We start from the raw sequence: 12,685 nt of genomic DNA, 5'->3' as shown, positions 1-12,685 counted from the left end.
ATCAAATACATATTTTCCTGAAAATATAGATGCATAGACCTAACCTACATTTTTCGGGCAAGGCAATAGCCTAGGCCTACTAAAATAAGCGAAACTTTTATAGCCATGTCCCCATTTTTAGTTCTGTACTCTTAAACGCAAATAAACCGATATGATAGTTCCACGTTGTTTCAATGTTGAAATAAACGTAGAGAATTTGGATTTGTGCTAAACATTTGATTTACGAGAGGGACTTTAGTAGACTGTGAAAGGGAGGGGGTTTCTGACTTGACCGGGCCATGATGACACCGTGCCTCGAGCACAAAAACAGTATGAAACAAGGGAGTATATTCCTTTCTCCTCTCCTCTGCGGAGCATGAGCTTTATGTTTCTGATAGAAGTTTTTTTTTATATATTTCTATTATTACAGATGGGATATGCAAGAGCTCGTGAGGCTTCACGGTGAGAACGGCTCGACACTGACACTCCCTGGCAGACAGACAGGGTGTTGCGGACAGCCATCATTAGGTGCACACCATAGCAGACGTCATAAATAATAAGTAATAGGCTTATCACCGGGTAAACCTATACCCTGTAATTGTCCTCGGGTTGAGTGGAGGCTACAACAATATTTCCTGAACAAATATTGTACATATCAACTAGGCCTACAAATCGACTAAATTGCATCTACATAGCTTACATTAGCACCATACAAGACACAGACCGAACTTCATGAACAACACATCAGTTCATAAACAGCCTAAATAGGCCTAATCAATAATTAGGCTAACATAAAAACATGGAATGACTATATTTGACTTCAATACTGTAGGCTATGTCGAGGACTGGCCTCAGCTGTGTGAACTCGAGCTGTGTGGGCTCCTGGAAATAGTGAGGTGAATAAAAGTACGAAACAGTAAAAGCAGAAGTCGATAGGCTATTCCCGTGCTGTTTCATCGAAAATATCAAAGATGAAATCATCTCAAAATATCTAAAGTTTCTGAAAACAAAAGACATTAGCCAGATTAATGCCAGAGACGCTTGCATTTAATTAGCCAATATATCAAATCGAAAAACAAAAGTCACAATCTCCAAGTTTGGTTTATTAACCGGTGATAGACTGACGGCCTGTGAGTTCGACAATAATATAAAGAAGATGGGAAGAAGGGGCAGGCGCGTGCAGTATAGTCTACATGCACGGAGCGAGGACTAACCGCTTTGTAGAAATAATAACTCCTTCCCGGTATAATACATTATAATACATTGACCATGTTAAATAGCTATGATATGGGTTGAAATCTAGGCGAACGTATTACCCCAAAACAGAAGTTGTTTTATGTGGCCTAAACTTTGACCACTCACGGTGCATAGGCCTAATCTGACATTTGAGCAGTATTCGTTGTTCATTTTGATGCCATATATTCGCAAGCCATTTTTTATAGGCCTATTCAAGCGTTGTGCTTCCCTACAAGAATAACACAAACGTGATGCTGGTCGCCCATGAAAACTGTATAGGCGTAAATGATGTACTGCCACGTTGTTGCAACAAAGAATACGCCGGGGAAATGCAGTCTAGTCGCTCGCATGTTAACGGTTGTTCAATGTCTTCAACTATTCACTTCAATTGTATATATGACTATGCCAATATGTTAACAATTGAATTATGTTACAATTCGTAATTTAACATTTTTAAAATATTATATTACATGTTCTCTACTTTGAATTATTCCCATGTAGTAACAACTCAATAATAGCATGACAATAAATCATTACATTTTACTGAGCTCACCCCTTGATTAGTATTTGGCTCTGTCTGACTATCGACGGTCCATGTAGCCTACATTAATTTCGTACTCAAAGTGCAATTACAGATGAGCCTTGCCCTTTGGAACTATAGGCCAGTCATCTCATCATTTGCGCCTGTGTGTGTGTGTGTGTGTGTGTGTGTGTGTGTGTGTGTGTGTGTGTGTGTGTGTGTGTGTGTGTGTGTGTGTGTGTGTGTGTGTGTGTGTGTGTGTGTGTGCACGCGCGCGCATGTGCGAGCGACAATAAACAACCTGTCGAGATTGGCCTATTTAAGAAAAAGTAGTCAATGGGTTAATCAATGGAAATATCGAGTGGATGATTCCTTGCGCTAAGGGATTTAATTCTTTAGAGTGTGCGTGTTCCTTTCAGCACGTCTCCATAAAGTGGGCTATATTGATATAATCCAATACACCATCCGTGTGAATGAATACTAATGAATATGAATAGGCTGCATTTTCTAAATCACATCTATTTAGGCTAACGTCTGATCAGCTTGGGCAATAAGCTAAACGGGGGTCCACTGCCTGTCCTGGTCCTTTACCGTGCGATGCAGCGCTTGGACTGCCTGCTTATACTCCCTATTGTTATGGGACAATACTCTACATGGACATTTGTGAGTAATAACACCAAACATCAACATCTACACTTTGTCATCTGCGTTTCAAAATGTAGGCTATTATTCTCACTATTTGGAGAAGAACTATGGCATGCCAAACGATACTTCCAACCTAGATGCACGGGAAGCCCGGTGTTAACTGTCCAAAGCTGATTATCGTGAAGCCCCCCAGCTGATTATCGTGATCCCCCCATCCGATTCCAGTTTCCACCGATTTACCAGACGGTCAATAACTCTTAATGAGGGTTTAAAACGCCACACCGAGTCCGTGCATCAATCCTTCTATCGCATTGAAGCTTGGGTCAACACACATCACAGTGGGTTAAACTAATTAAACGGTTATTTACAAATGTGCTAAAATACCGCCATGACAATATTTGGACATTATCGAATGGTCTAACATGACATATACTGTCCATTCCATCCACAGAATCAGCGCAGTAAGAACCACCTTCCTTCAAATGCATGCCGTCCAGACTGTGAGACGAGCCGCTGCAGCAAGATGTACTATAGCTCTGTCTGTGAGCGAACACTTTTCTTACATGGATCTCACACTCTCTCTCACTCACTCTTACCTTCATTGGACGGGTGGATGATCAGAAGTGCTGAGCGGATAAACGACAAGATGAACAGTAAAATAAAAAGTAGTATTGGTTTCGCGCGCGGGTTGCAATCCATGACGGCAGGCAGTTCAGAGGGCAAGGCAGCGCGAGGTACATAACTCCGTGCAGCATTCGCCACTGAAAGATGTGAGCTCGCTCTCCGGTTCACGCACGAGGCTCCTGTTCAACTCGGCTCCAGGGCTGATGTCAACTTTGACACCGGAGAACGAGGAGGAGTCAGCGCTCTGTCTCTCTCTTTCTCTCTCTCATATGCTCTCACACTCTTCGCTCTCCCTCTTTCCCTCTCCGCGCTGAACGAAAAGGAGACTTCCGTGTTCCGCAGGGTCCTAAATATCTAAATTGGTTGTCTATATAAGTGTTTCCCAACTCATCAACAAGGTCTGGTTATATTAATCCGCTGTGTAGTGCTAGAGCACAAACTGAACTCAGCCCCAGGACTGAGTTTGGGAAACCCTGGTTTCGATAAAGAGACGCTCAAGTTCACAGGGTGTCATTTCCCCGACAGATGATCAGTAGAAAACACAAGCCTCCCGCATTCCATCTCCAAGCATTAGCCCCAGAAAAACATACAGCCCCATTTTCACACTGGACTGATCCCAATAAATTAAAACAGATTGACATGTGAATAGTCTGCATTTAAATGATACAAATAGGAAAAGGGATGATTGCAGCATTTCATTTATGAGTCAACAGTGTTACCCTGCCTGGTCCTTGTTCTAGCCCAGAACTAGCACATCTGATTTCTCATTCAAGGCCCATTGCAGTCAAAAACGTGATTTCCCTGTGTTTTATGTACATGCCCACACTATGAGGTTGGAATAAAACTGTGGACAAGTAGTATAATCCCCTTTTAGTGTAAGAGCTGTTTGAAAAATAATGCCTAACATGTCAGCCTGTTTTGGTGGGAGTTTTGGCATGGCTACATCACCAGGCTGTAAATTAGTTAATAGAAACATAAGAAAGAGAGTTCTAAACCTCTCTGCCAAAAACAGCTAGTTTTCCGTTTTCCCTTCCAGACCGCTCCCAGACAGCCCTAACAAAATTCTTGCTTGAGAAATTGCTCTTTGCCAAGAAGCCATTTTTGTTTCTTTTTGATCATTTGAATTGAAAACAATCACAGTAAGGTTCATTGTTACCCAGAAATGATTTGATATTGAGAAAAAATGTCTGCATTGGCCCTTTAAGCCTTAGTTGATCAGTCCACAAAGCAATGGGCAAGAACAGCAATGTACCTTTGGGTCTAGCCCCTCATTCACCCCTTTGGGTCTAGCCCCTCATGCACCCCTTTGGGTCTAGCCCCTCATGCACCCCTTTGGGCCTAGCCCCTCATGCAACCCTTTGGGCCTAGCCCCTCATGCACCCCTTTGGGTCTAGCCCCTCATGCACCCCTTTGGGTCTATCCCCGCATGCACCCCTTTGGGTCTAGCCCCTCATGCACCCCTTTGGGCCTAGCCCCTCATGCACCCCTTTGGGCCTAGCCCCTCATGCAACCCTTTGGACCTAGCCCCTCATGCACCCCTTTGGGCCTAGCCCCTCATGCACCCCTTTGGTTCTAGCCCCTCATGCAACCCTTTGGGCCTAGCCCCTCATGCAACCCTTTGGGCCTAGCCCCGCATGCACCCCTTTGGGTCTAGCCCCTCATGCAACCCTTTGGGCCTAGCCCCGCATGCACCCCTTTGGGCCTAGCCCCTCATGCAACCCTTTGGGCCTAGCCCCTCATGCAACCCTTTGGGCCTAGCCCCGCATGCACCCCTTTGGGTCTAGCCCCTCATGCACTCCTTTGGGCCTAGCCCCTCATGCAACCCTTTGGGCCTAGCCCCTCATGCACCCCTTTGGGTCTAGCCCCTCATGCAACCCTTTGGGCCTAGCCCCGCATGCACCCCTTTGGGTCTAGCCCCTCATGCACCCCTTTGGGCCTAGCCCCTCATGCAACCCTTTGGGCCTAGCTCCTCATGCACCCCTTTTGGCCTAGCCCCTCATGCAACCCTTTGGGCCTAGCCCCGCATGCACCCCTTTGGGTCTAGCCCCTCATGCACCCCTTTGGGTCTAGCCCCTCATGCAACCCTTTGGGTCTATCCCCGCATGCACCCCTTTGGGTCTAGCCCCTCATGCAACCCTTTGGGTCTAGCCCCTCATGCACCCCTTTGGGTCTAGCCCCTCATGCACCCCTTTGGGTCTAGCCCCTCATGCAACCCTTTGGGTCTATCCCCGCATGCACCCCTTTGGTTCTAGCCCCTCATGCAACCCTTTGGGTCTAGCCCCTCATGCACCCCTTTGGGTCTAGCCCCTCATGCAACCCTTTGGGTCTATCCCCGCATGCACCCCTTTGGGTCTAGCCCCTCATGCGCCCCTTTGGGTCTAGCCCCTCATGCAACCCTTTGGGTCTAGCCCCTCATGCGCCCCTTTGGGTCTAGCCCCTCATGCAACCCTTTGGGTCTAGCCCCTCATGCGACCCTTTGGGTCTAGCCCCTCATGCACCCCTTTGGGTCTAGCCCCTCATGCAACCCTTTGGGTCTAGCCCCTCATGCAACCCCTTTGGGCCTAGCCCCTCATGCAACCCTTTGGGCCTAGCCCCGCATGCACCCCTTTGGGTCTAGCCCCTCATGCAACCCTTTGGGCCTAGCCCCGCATGCACCCCTTTGGGCCTAGCCCCTCATGCAACCCTTTGGGCCTAGCCCCTCATGCAACCCTTTGGGCCTAGCCCCGCATGCACCCCTTTGGGTCTATCCCCTCATGCACTCCTTTGGGCCTAGCCCCTCATGCAACCCTTTGGGCCTAGCCCCTCATGCACCCCTTTGGGTCTAGCCCCTCATGCAACCCTTTGGGCCTAGCCCCGCATGCACCCCTTTGGGTCTAGCCCCTCATGCACCCCTTTGGGCCTAGCCCCTCATGCAACCCTTTGGGCCTAGCTCCTCATGCACCCCTTTTGGCCTAGCCCCTCATGCAACCCTTTGGGCCTAGCCCCGCATGCACCCCTTTGGGTCTAGCCCCTCATGCACCCCTTTGGGTCTAGCCCCTCATGCAACCCTTTGGGTCTATCCCCGCATGCACCCCTTTGGGTCTAGCCCCTCATGCAACCCTTTGGGTCTAGCCCCTCATGCACCCCTTTGGGTCTAGCCCCTCATGCACCCCTTTGGGTCTAGCCCCTCATGCAACCCTTTGGGTCTATCCCCGCATGCACCCCTTTGGTTCTAGCCCCTCATGCAACCCTTTGGGTCTAGCCCCTCATGCACCCCTTTGGGTCTAGCCCCTCATGCAACCCTTTGGGTCTATCCCCGCATGCACCCCTTTGGGTCTAGCCCCTCATGCGCCCCTTTGGGTCTAGCCCCTCATGCAACCCTTTGGGTCTAGCCCCTCATGCGCCCCTTTGGGTCTAGCCCCTCATGCAACCCTTTGGGTCTAGCCCCTCATGCGACCCTTTGGGTCTAGCCCCTCATGCACCCCTTTGGGTCTAGCCCCTCATGCAACCCTTTGGGTCTAGCCCCTCATGCAACCCCTTTGGGTCTAGCCCCTCATGCACCCCTTTGGGTCTAGCCCCTCATGCACCCCTTTGGGTCTAGCCCCTCATGCACCCCTTTGGGTCTATCCCCGCATGCACCCCTTTGGGTCTAGCCCCTCATGCAACCCTTTGGGTCTAGCCCCTCATGCAACCCTTTGGGTCTAGCCCCTCATGCGCCCCTTTGGGTCTAGCCCCTCAGGCACCCCTTTGGGTCTAGCCCCTCATGCGCCCCTTTGGGTCTAGCCCCTCATGCGCCCCTTTGGGTCTAGCCACTCATGCACCCCTTTGGGTCTAGCCCCTCATGCACCCCTATGGGTCCCCAGGAGGAGCAGGATTGGGAAACCATGAGTTAGAGGGTGGCCTTGTTGTCGTGACGTGGTGTAGCATGTCCTGTCCTGCTGAGGCCCCTGAAACACTCTGCTTCACAATGCCCTGCCCCTTCCTCTGCCTGCAGTGACGTCTCACACACACATCCTGAGAAACCAGCCCAGGACAGCTGCAGGGTGGAGAGAGGGGGAGAGAAGAGTGAGCGAGATACAGAATCACTGCTTCAGAATCAGTATTTGTCAATGCAATATTATTATTATGATATTATAGTACGTTATGTATGTGTTCATCCAAACCAATTTATCTTAATTGATTTTAGCTTAGTAATTAATGGTTCAATAGCACAACAATGTGGAGCAATTTCCCCTCCTGTGAGTATTCCATTTATAACTCTCAAGATGTCTATAAATTCAGTGGTTGGCTCTGGGCAGGGTGTGTGACACAAGGATTTATTGCAGGTTTAAGACATGTCCCCTCTCATCATAAATGACAATCTACATACATCTCTCTAACTCAAACGTTACACACACTAGGAGATGCATAATGGAAGGAAATGGATATCTATGAATTTCAGGGAACATTAGAAGATGTTTTTATGTACAGGGTTTATGTACATTTACTATTGGAGTTCACTATGGACTATTCTACCCATGTCACTTGTAAATCAGTAAAATAAATCAAAGTTTATTGGTCGTGAACACAGATTTGCAGATGTTATCGCAGGTGCAGAGAAATGCTAGCTCCAACAGCGCAGTAATACTTAGCAATAAAAACAAATATTAAACAAACAATAGACATATAATCTAGAGTAATAAAGAAATTAAGAAATATCAGAACGAGCAAATAACCTTGAATTATTTTTGAATGTATTTTGTTTCATTATATTGTATCTCTTACTTGAAATGATATTGTGATGTTTTAAATGTTCTTTAAATAACATGTGTTTGATCTGACTTGTCATAATAGGTTATTGACAGCAATTTATGTTGCGCCAAAAATATAATCACGGTAATGTTGATTTAACAAAGTCAATTGCATTGTAATCTAATTGCAAAAACAGGGAAGGAACATAAACGTTATTCTGTTCTAATTTATTTTTTTGTGGGGGGGGGTAATATTGAATGTTGTAATATAGTTTACGTGTCAGACATATCATGGCTATGTTTCCTAAGTGAACTGTAATTCAAGGGATGTGACTGATCTTCCTGCCCACTCACTCTTTTTGTTTTAGTAAATACAACTATGTGAAACTTCTGCTAATTATATACTGAACAAAAATATAAATGCAACATGCAACAATTTCAAGGATTTTACTGAGTTACAGTTCATATAAGGAAATCAGTCAATTGAACTAAATTCATGAGGCCCTAATCTATGGATTTCACATGGCTGGGAATACAGATATGCATCTGTTGGTCACAGATACCTTAAAAAAAATGAGTATCACAATGGGCCTCAGTAGCTCGTCTGGGGCGGCAGGGTAGCCTAGTGGTTAGAGTGTTGGACTAGTAACCGGAAGGTTGCAAGTTCAAACCCCTGAGCTGACAAGGTAAAAATCTGTTGTTCTGCCCCTGAACAGGCAGTTAACCCACTGTTCCTAGGCCGTCATTGAAAATAAGAATTTGTTCTTAACTGATCTTGCCTAGTAAAATAAAGGTTAATTTTTTTTTTTATGGTATCTCTGTGCATTCAAATTGTCATCTATAAAATGCACATGTGTTCTTTGTCTGTAGCTTATTCATGTCATTTACAACATTTACATTTAAGTCATTTAGCAGACGCTCTTATCCAGAGCGACTTACAAATTGGTGCATTCACCTTATGACATCCAGTGGAACAGTCACTTTACAATAGTGCATCTAAATCTTAAAGGGGGGGGATACTTATCCTATCCTATGTATTCCTTAAAGAGGTGGGGTTTCAGGTGTCTCCGGAAGGTGGTGATTGACTCCGCTGTCCTTGACTTCCGTTCACAAATGTTAATTCTTCATGATATTTTATCTTCTTTTTTTTTCCACAGAAGAAGTGTCAGACTCCAAAGTCTGAATCCAAGAAGGTTACCTTCGGACTCAATAAAAACAAAACTGCAGGTATTCGAGGGCAGGATAGCACCTTATTTGGACTCTATAATTACCTCATAATGACCTATATATCTTCTGTTATCAGTGATAATCTAGTTTCCAGGTCCTCATTTCTTTGTCGTTCCATAGTTTTGATGAGGCTTTCCTATTTGTTTTTTTTTGCCCATTCATGATCCCCAGAGTTCAGGAAGACTGACCGCAGCCTGCTGGTGAGTCCAGAGGGGTCGTCCCGAGTGCCGTTTGACCCCCAGCAGAAGCCCCTGTTTGGGGTCCTGAAGTCCCCAGAGGCCTCTCTTACCAAAAGCACTAAGACCAAGAGCACCCTGAACACCACCCCCAAATGCCCCACCGCGGCTGACTTCTTCTAGTCTTCTGTGAGGAGACTGGTGAGACAGATGACCGTCCCACCCCCACTGTTTGTCTGCCAGGAATATATAATTATAAACTGAATATCCACAGATTCCCTCGTTGGGAAGAGAGTGATCTTGATATACAAATGTTTTTTTTTTTTTTTTGTCATTTCAAATTTTCCGTGTTTTGCTGTTCTGTGGGGTGAGCAAGTTTTCAAATAAAGACTCACTTCCTCATTTTAGTGAACCTGTCGAACTGTGGATGTTTCTTCTTCAGCCAGTCTTGAGAAAAGGGAAAATTCCTATGCTCATTCTTGAGAAAAGGGAAAATTCCTTTGCTCATCCTTGAGAAAAGGGAAAATTCCTTTGCTCATCCTTGGGAAAAGGGAAAATTCCTATGCTCATCCTTGGGAAAAGGGAAAATTCCTATGCTCATCCTTGGGAAAAGGGAAAATTCCTATGCTCATCCTTGGGAAAAGGGAAAATTCCTATGCTCATCCTTGGGAAAAGGGAAATTCCTATGCTCATCCTTGGGAAAAGGGAAAATTCCTTTGCTCATCCTTGGGAAAAGGGAAAATATGTCAATACCATAACCGCACCGCCACTATGGGGCACTATGGGACACTCACGCTTATGGTACAGAAATGAACATTAAATGATCTGGCAACAGCTCAGGTGGACATACCTGCAGTCAGCATGCCTATTGCACACTCAAAACTTGTGATATATGTGGCATTGTGTTGTGTGACAAAACATATAATTTTAGAATGGCATTTTATTGTCCCCAGCACAAGGTGTGTAATGATCTTGCTGTTCAATCAGCTTCTTGATATGCCACAACTTTCAGGTGGATGGATTATCTTGGCAAAGGAGAAATGCTCACTAACAGGGATGTAAACAGATTTGTGTACAACATTTCAGAGAAATAAGCTTTTTGTGTATATGGAACATTTCTGGGATTTTTATTTCAGCTCGTGAAACATGGGACCAACACTTTCCATGTTGCATTTATATTATTGTTCAGTGTAATGAATCTGTTTTCTATTGTAGTTGCACTAGCCAGAGAACGAGAAACAGGTATCGTTCCTCTGCTTGGCCTTTCCCCTGGATTACAGTAAACTAAAACACTTTTATTTTCAATGAGCATCAGTCCATTTGTGAACCCCCTCCAACGGAACAAGGCGGCAGCTATAGTGGTATATTGATTCACAGAAGAGAATGTAAGCGCTGATGTGACCTGACGTGCTGCACTGCAGCTCCTAACGAACAAAACAGGTGTGGCTCGCGTGGCCACCCTGTAGAGCACAGTAATAGTACTCTTGGTCATTATTACAGGGACTTTGTAATTTAAAGATGGTACTCTATAAGATGTGAGGTGACGATATTCAAGAAGTAGAATATTAGGTGTTATTCATACCGGTCAGCACGGGCTCACTTTCACCACTAGTTGTAATAGGAGCACAGAGTTGGACGGTATCAGTTATAAACAGTATTAGTGGTATTAGGAGTAGCCAGAAGGAGAGGCTGGGCCGGTTGCTGTCGGAATTAGTCTATGTCTCGGACTGGGCTTTCAGAAGGGGATTCTCTGTGACGGGATTGGTCCGGAGCCCAGATAAACCACAGGGACATTCCCACACCATTCTTACTCTCTACACCCAGCCCTGCTGATATATCCTGTCAGATTCCTGATCTGATCTCAGGGAGCGAGAGAAACAGAGAGAGACTGGGAGAAGAGAGAGAGAGGCAGAGAGGAAGAGGAAGAGATAGAGAGAGAGATAGAGAGGAGAGGAAGAGAGAGACAGGGAGAGAGGAAGAGAGAGAGTAGAAGATGAGAGAGAGGTAGAGGAAGAGAGAGAGAGGGAGAGGAAGAGAGAGAGGAGGAGTAGAAGAAAGACGGAGAGGAAGAGGATTGGAGAGAGACAGGGCGGGACCGTCAAGCGAGGACTCCAATGTAACAATCTGCTGAGGAAGTAAGCATGTCTGCCTGCTGATTTGAGGAGCAGAACTCACACATTCATACACACACACACACACACACACACACACACACACACACACACACACACACACACACACACACACACACACACACACACACACACACACACACACACACACACACACACACACACACACACACACACACACACACACACACACACACACACACACACACACACACACACACACACACACACACACACACACACACACACACACACACACACACACACCAGCTATATGGCTAAACAAGGAGGCCAACTATCAGAGCTAGCAATTAAAAGGAGGGAAACAACATTTGGTCGTCTTGATGGTGTTGAGGTTTCATCTCGAGGAGCTTTTCTTTCTCAGCTCCATGTGTGCTGCTTTTTATAGCGTGTGAAAGTAGCATGAGAGAACTTTAGATGATAGAAGTGGAGTGGAATGACGAGACTTGTGAACCTGTCTGTGTATACCTGATTCAATGTAATATTGACTATTATGTTAAACATGGGTGTTGTACTTCTTTTTTTTAAGAAACAGAAAATGAGTGAGATTGGGTTGGTTTTAATGAAATCTGTACAGATTAAAGACCTGGTTGCATAATACTATATTAATATCAGTGGATAGAATTTGAAGTAAAGATGGCACAGACATTTCTGGCACGTATAACTGTAGAAATTGGTATACAGTACAATGCATTTAAAACAAGTGAGGATAGTGTATGATAGAATGTAACAGTTTGTGACACCCCTACCTTGTCACAACACAACTGATTGGCTTAAAAGCATTAAGAAGGAAAGAAATTCCACAAATGAACTTTTAACAAGGCACACCTGTTAATTGAAATGCATTCCAGCTGACTACCTAATGAAACTGGTTGAGAGAATGCCAAGAGTGTGCAAAGCTGTTATCAAGGCAAAGGGTGGCTACTTTGAATAATTTCAAATATAAAATATATTTTGAGTTATTTATAACATTTATTTGGTTACTACATGATTCTACATGTGTTATTTCATAGTTTTGATGATTTCACTATTATTCAACAATGTAGAAAATAGTAAGAATAAAGAAAAATACTGGAATGAGTAGGTGTTTCCACACTTTTGACTGGTACTATATACTGTATATATTCTGTATAGATGAATACATTTGATATATTTCTCTGCCTCTCTTTCTTTCTCTCTCCTCCACTGTCCCTTTCTGGCACGAGTGGCAGTATTGTCTTGGACCCATATCAATCCCATCTGCTATAGGATGAGTCTAACACACAAACATGGATACACAAGTCTGGGATGGCTTGTCAGCATCACCAGCGAACAGGACCGCGGAGGGAGATAAGAAAGCTGTAAGAAAATCTAGAACGTTTGAACACGTTTTCATCTTATCCTCGGCAGGCCTACATTATATCCTAGTGGGATATG

At 45.2% G+C, this 12,685-nt stretch overlaps 1 protein-coding gene across 3 annotated transcripts in view; it reads right to left on the bottom strand.

Annotated features, from left to right (window-relative positions):
• The window catches only part of epha3 (eph receptor A3), a 186,956-nt gene extending 183,677 nt beyond the window's left edge, over positions 1-3,279 (bottom strand). For all 3 annotated transcript variants that reach the window (XM_046366478.1, XM_046366487.1, XM_046366469.1), the window contains exon 1: positions 2,977-3,279. In XM_046366478.1, the coding sequence (XP_046222434.1) occupies positions 2,977-3,079 (103 nt within the window). In that variant the 5' untranslated portion in view covers positions 3,080-3,279. The remainder of the gene's footprint in view (positions 1-2,976) is intronic.
• Positions 3,280-12,685: the final 9,406 nt, after the last annotated feature.

Source organism: Oncorhynchus gorbuscha, linkage group LG01 (assembly GCF_021184085.1).
Source record: "Oncorhynchus gorbuscha isolate QuinsamMale2020 ecotype Even-year linkage group LG01, OgorEven_v1.0, whole genome shotgun sequence".
Classification (NCBI taxonomy): Eukaryota; Metazoa; Chordata; class Actinopteri; order Salmoniformes; family Salmonidae; genus Oncorhynchus; species Oncorhynchus gorbuscha.
The sequence above is the reverse complement of the archived record's forward strand: the minus strand, read 5'-3'. Positions and strand labels throughout refer to the sequence as shown.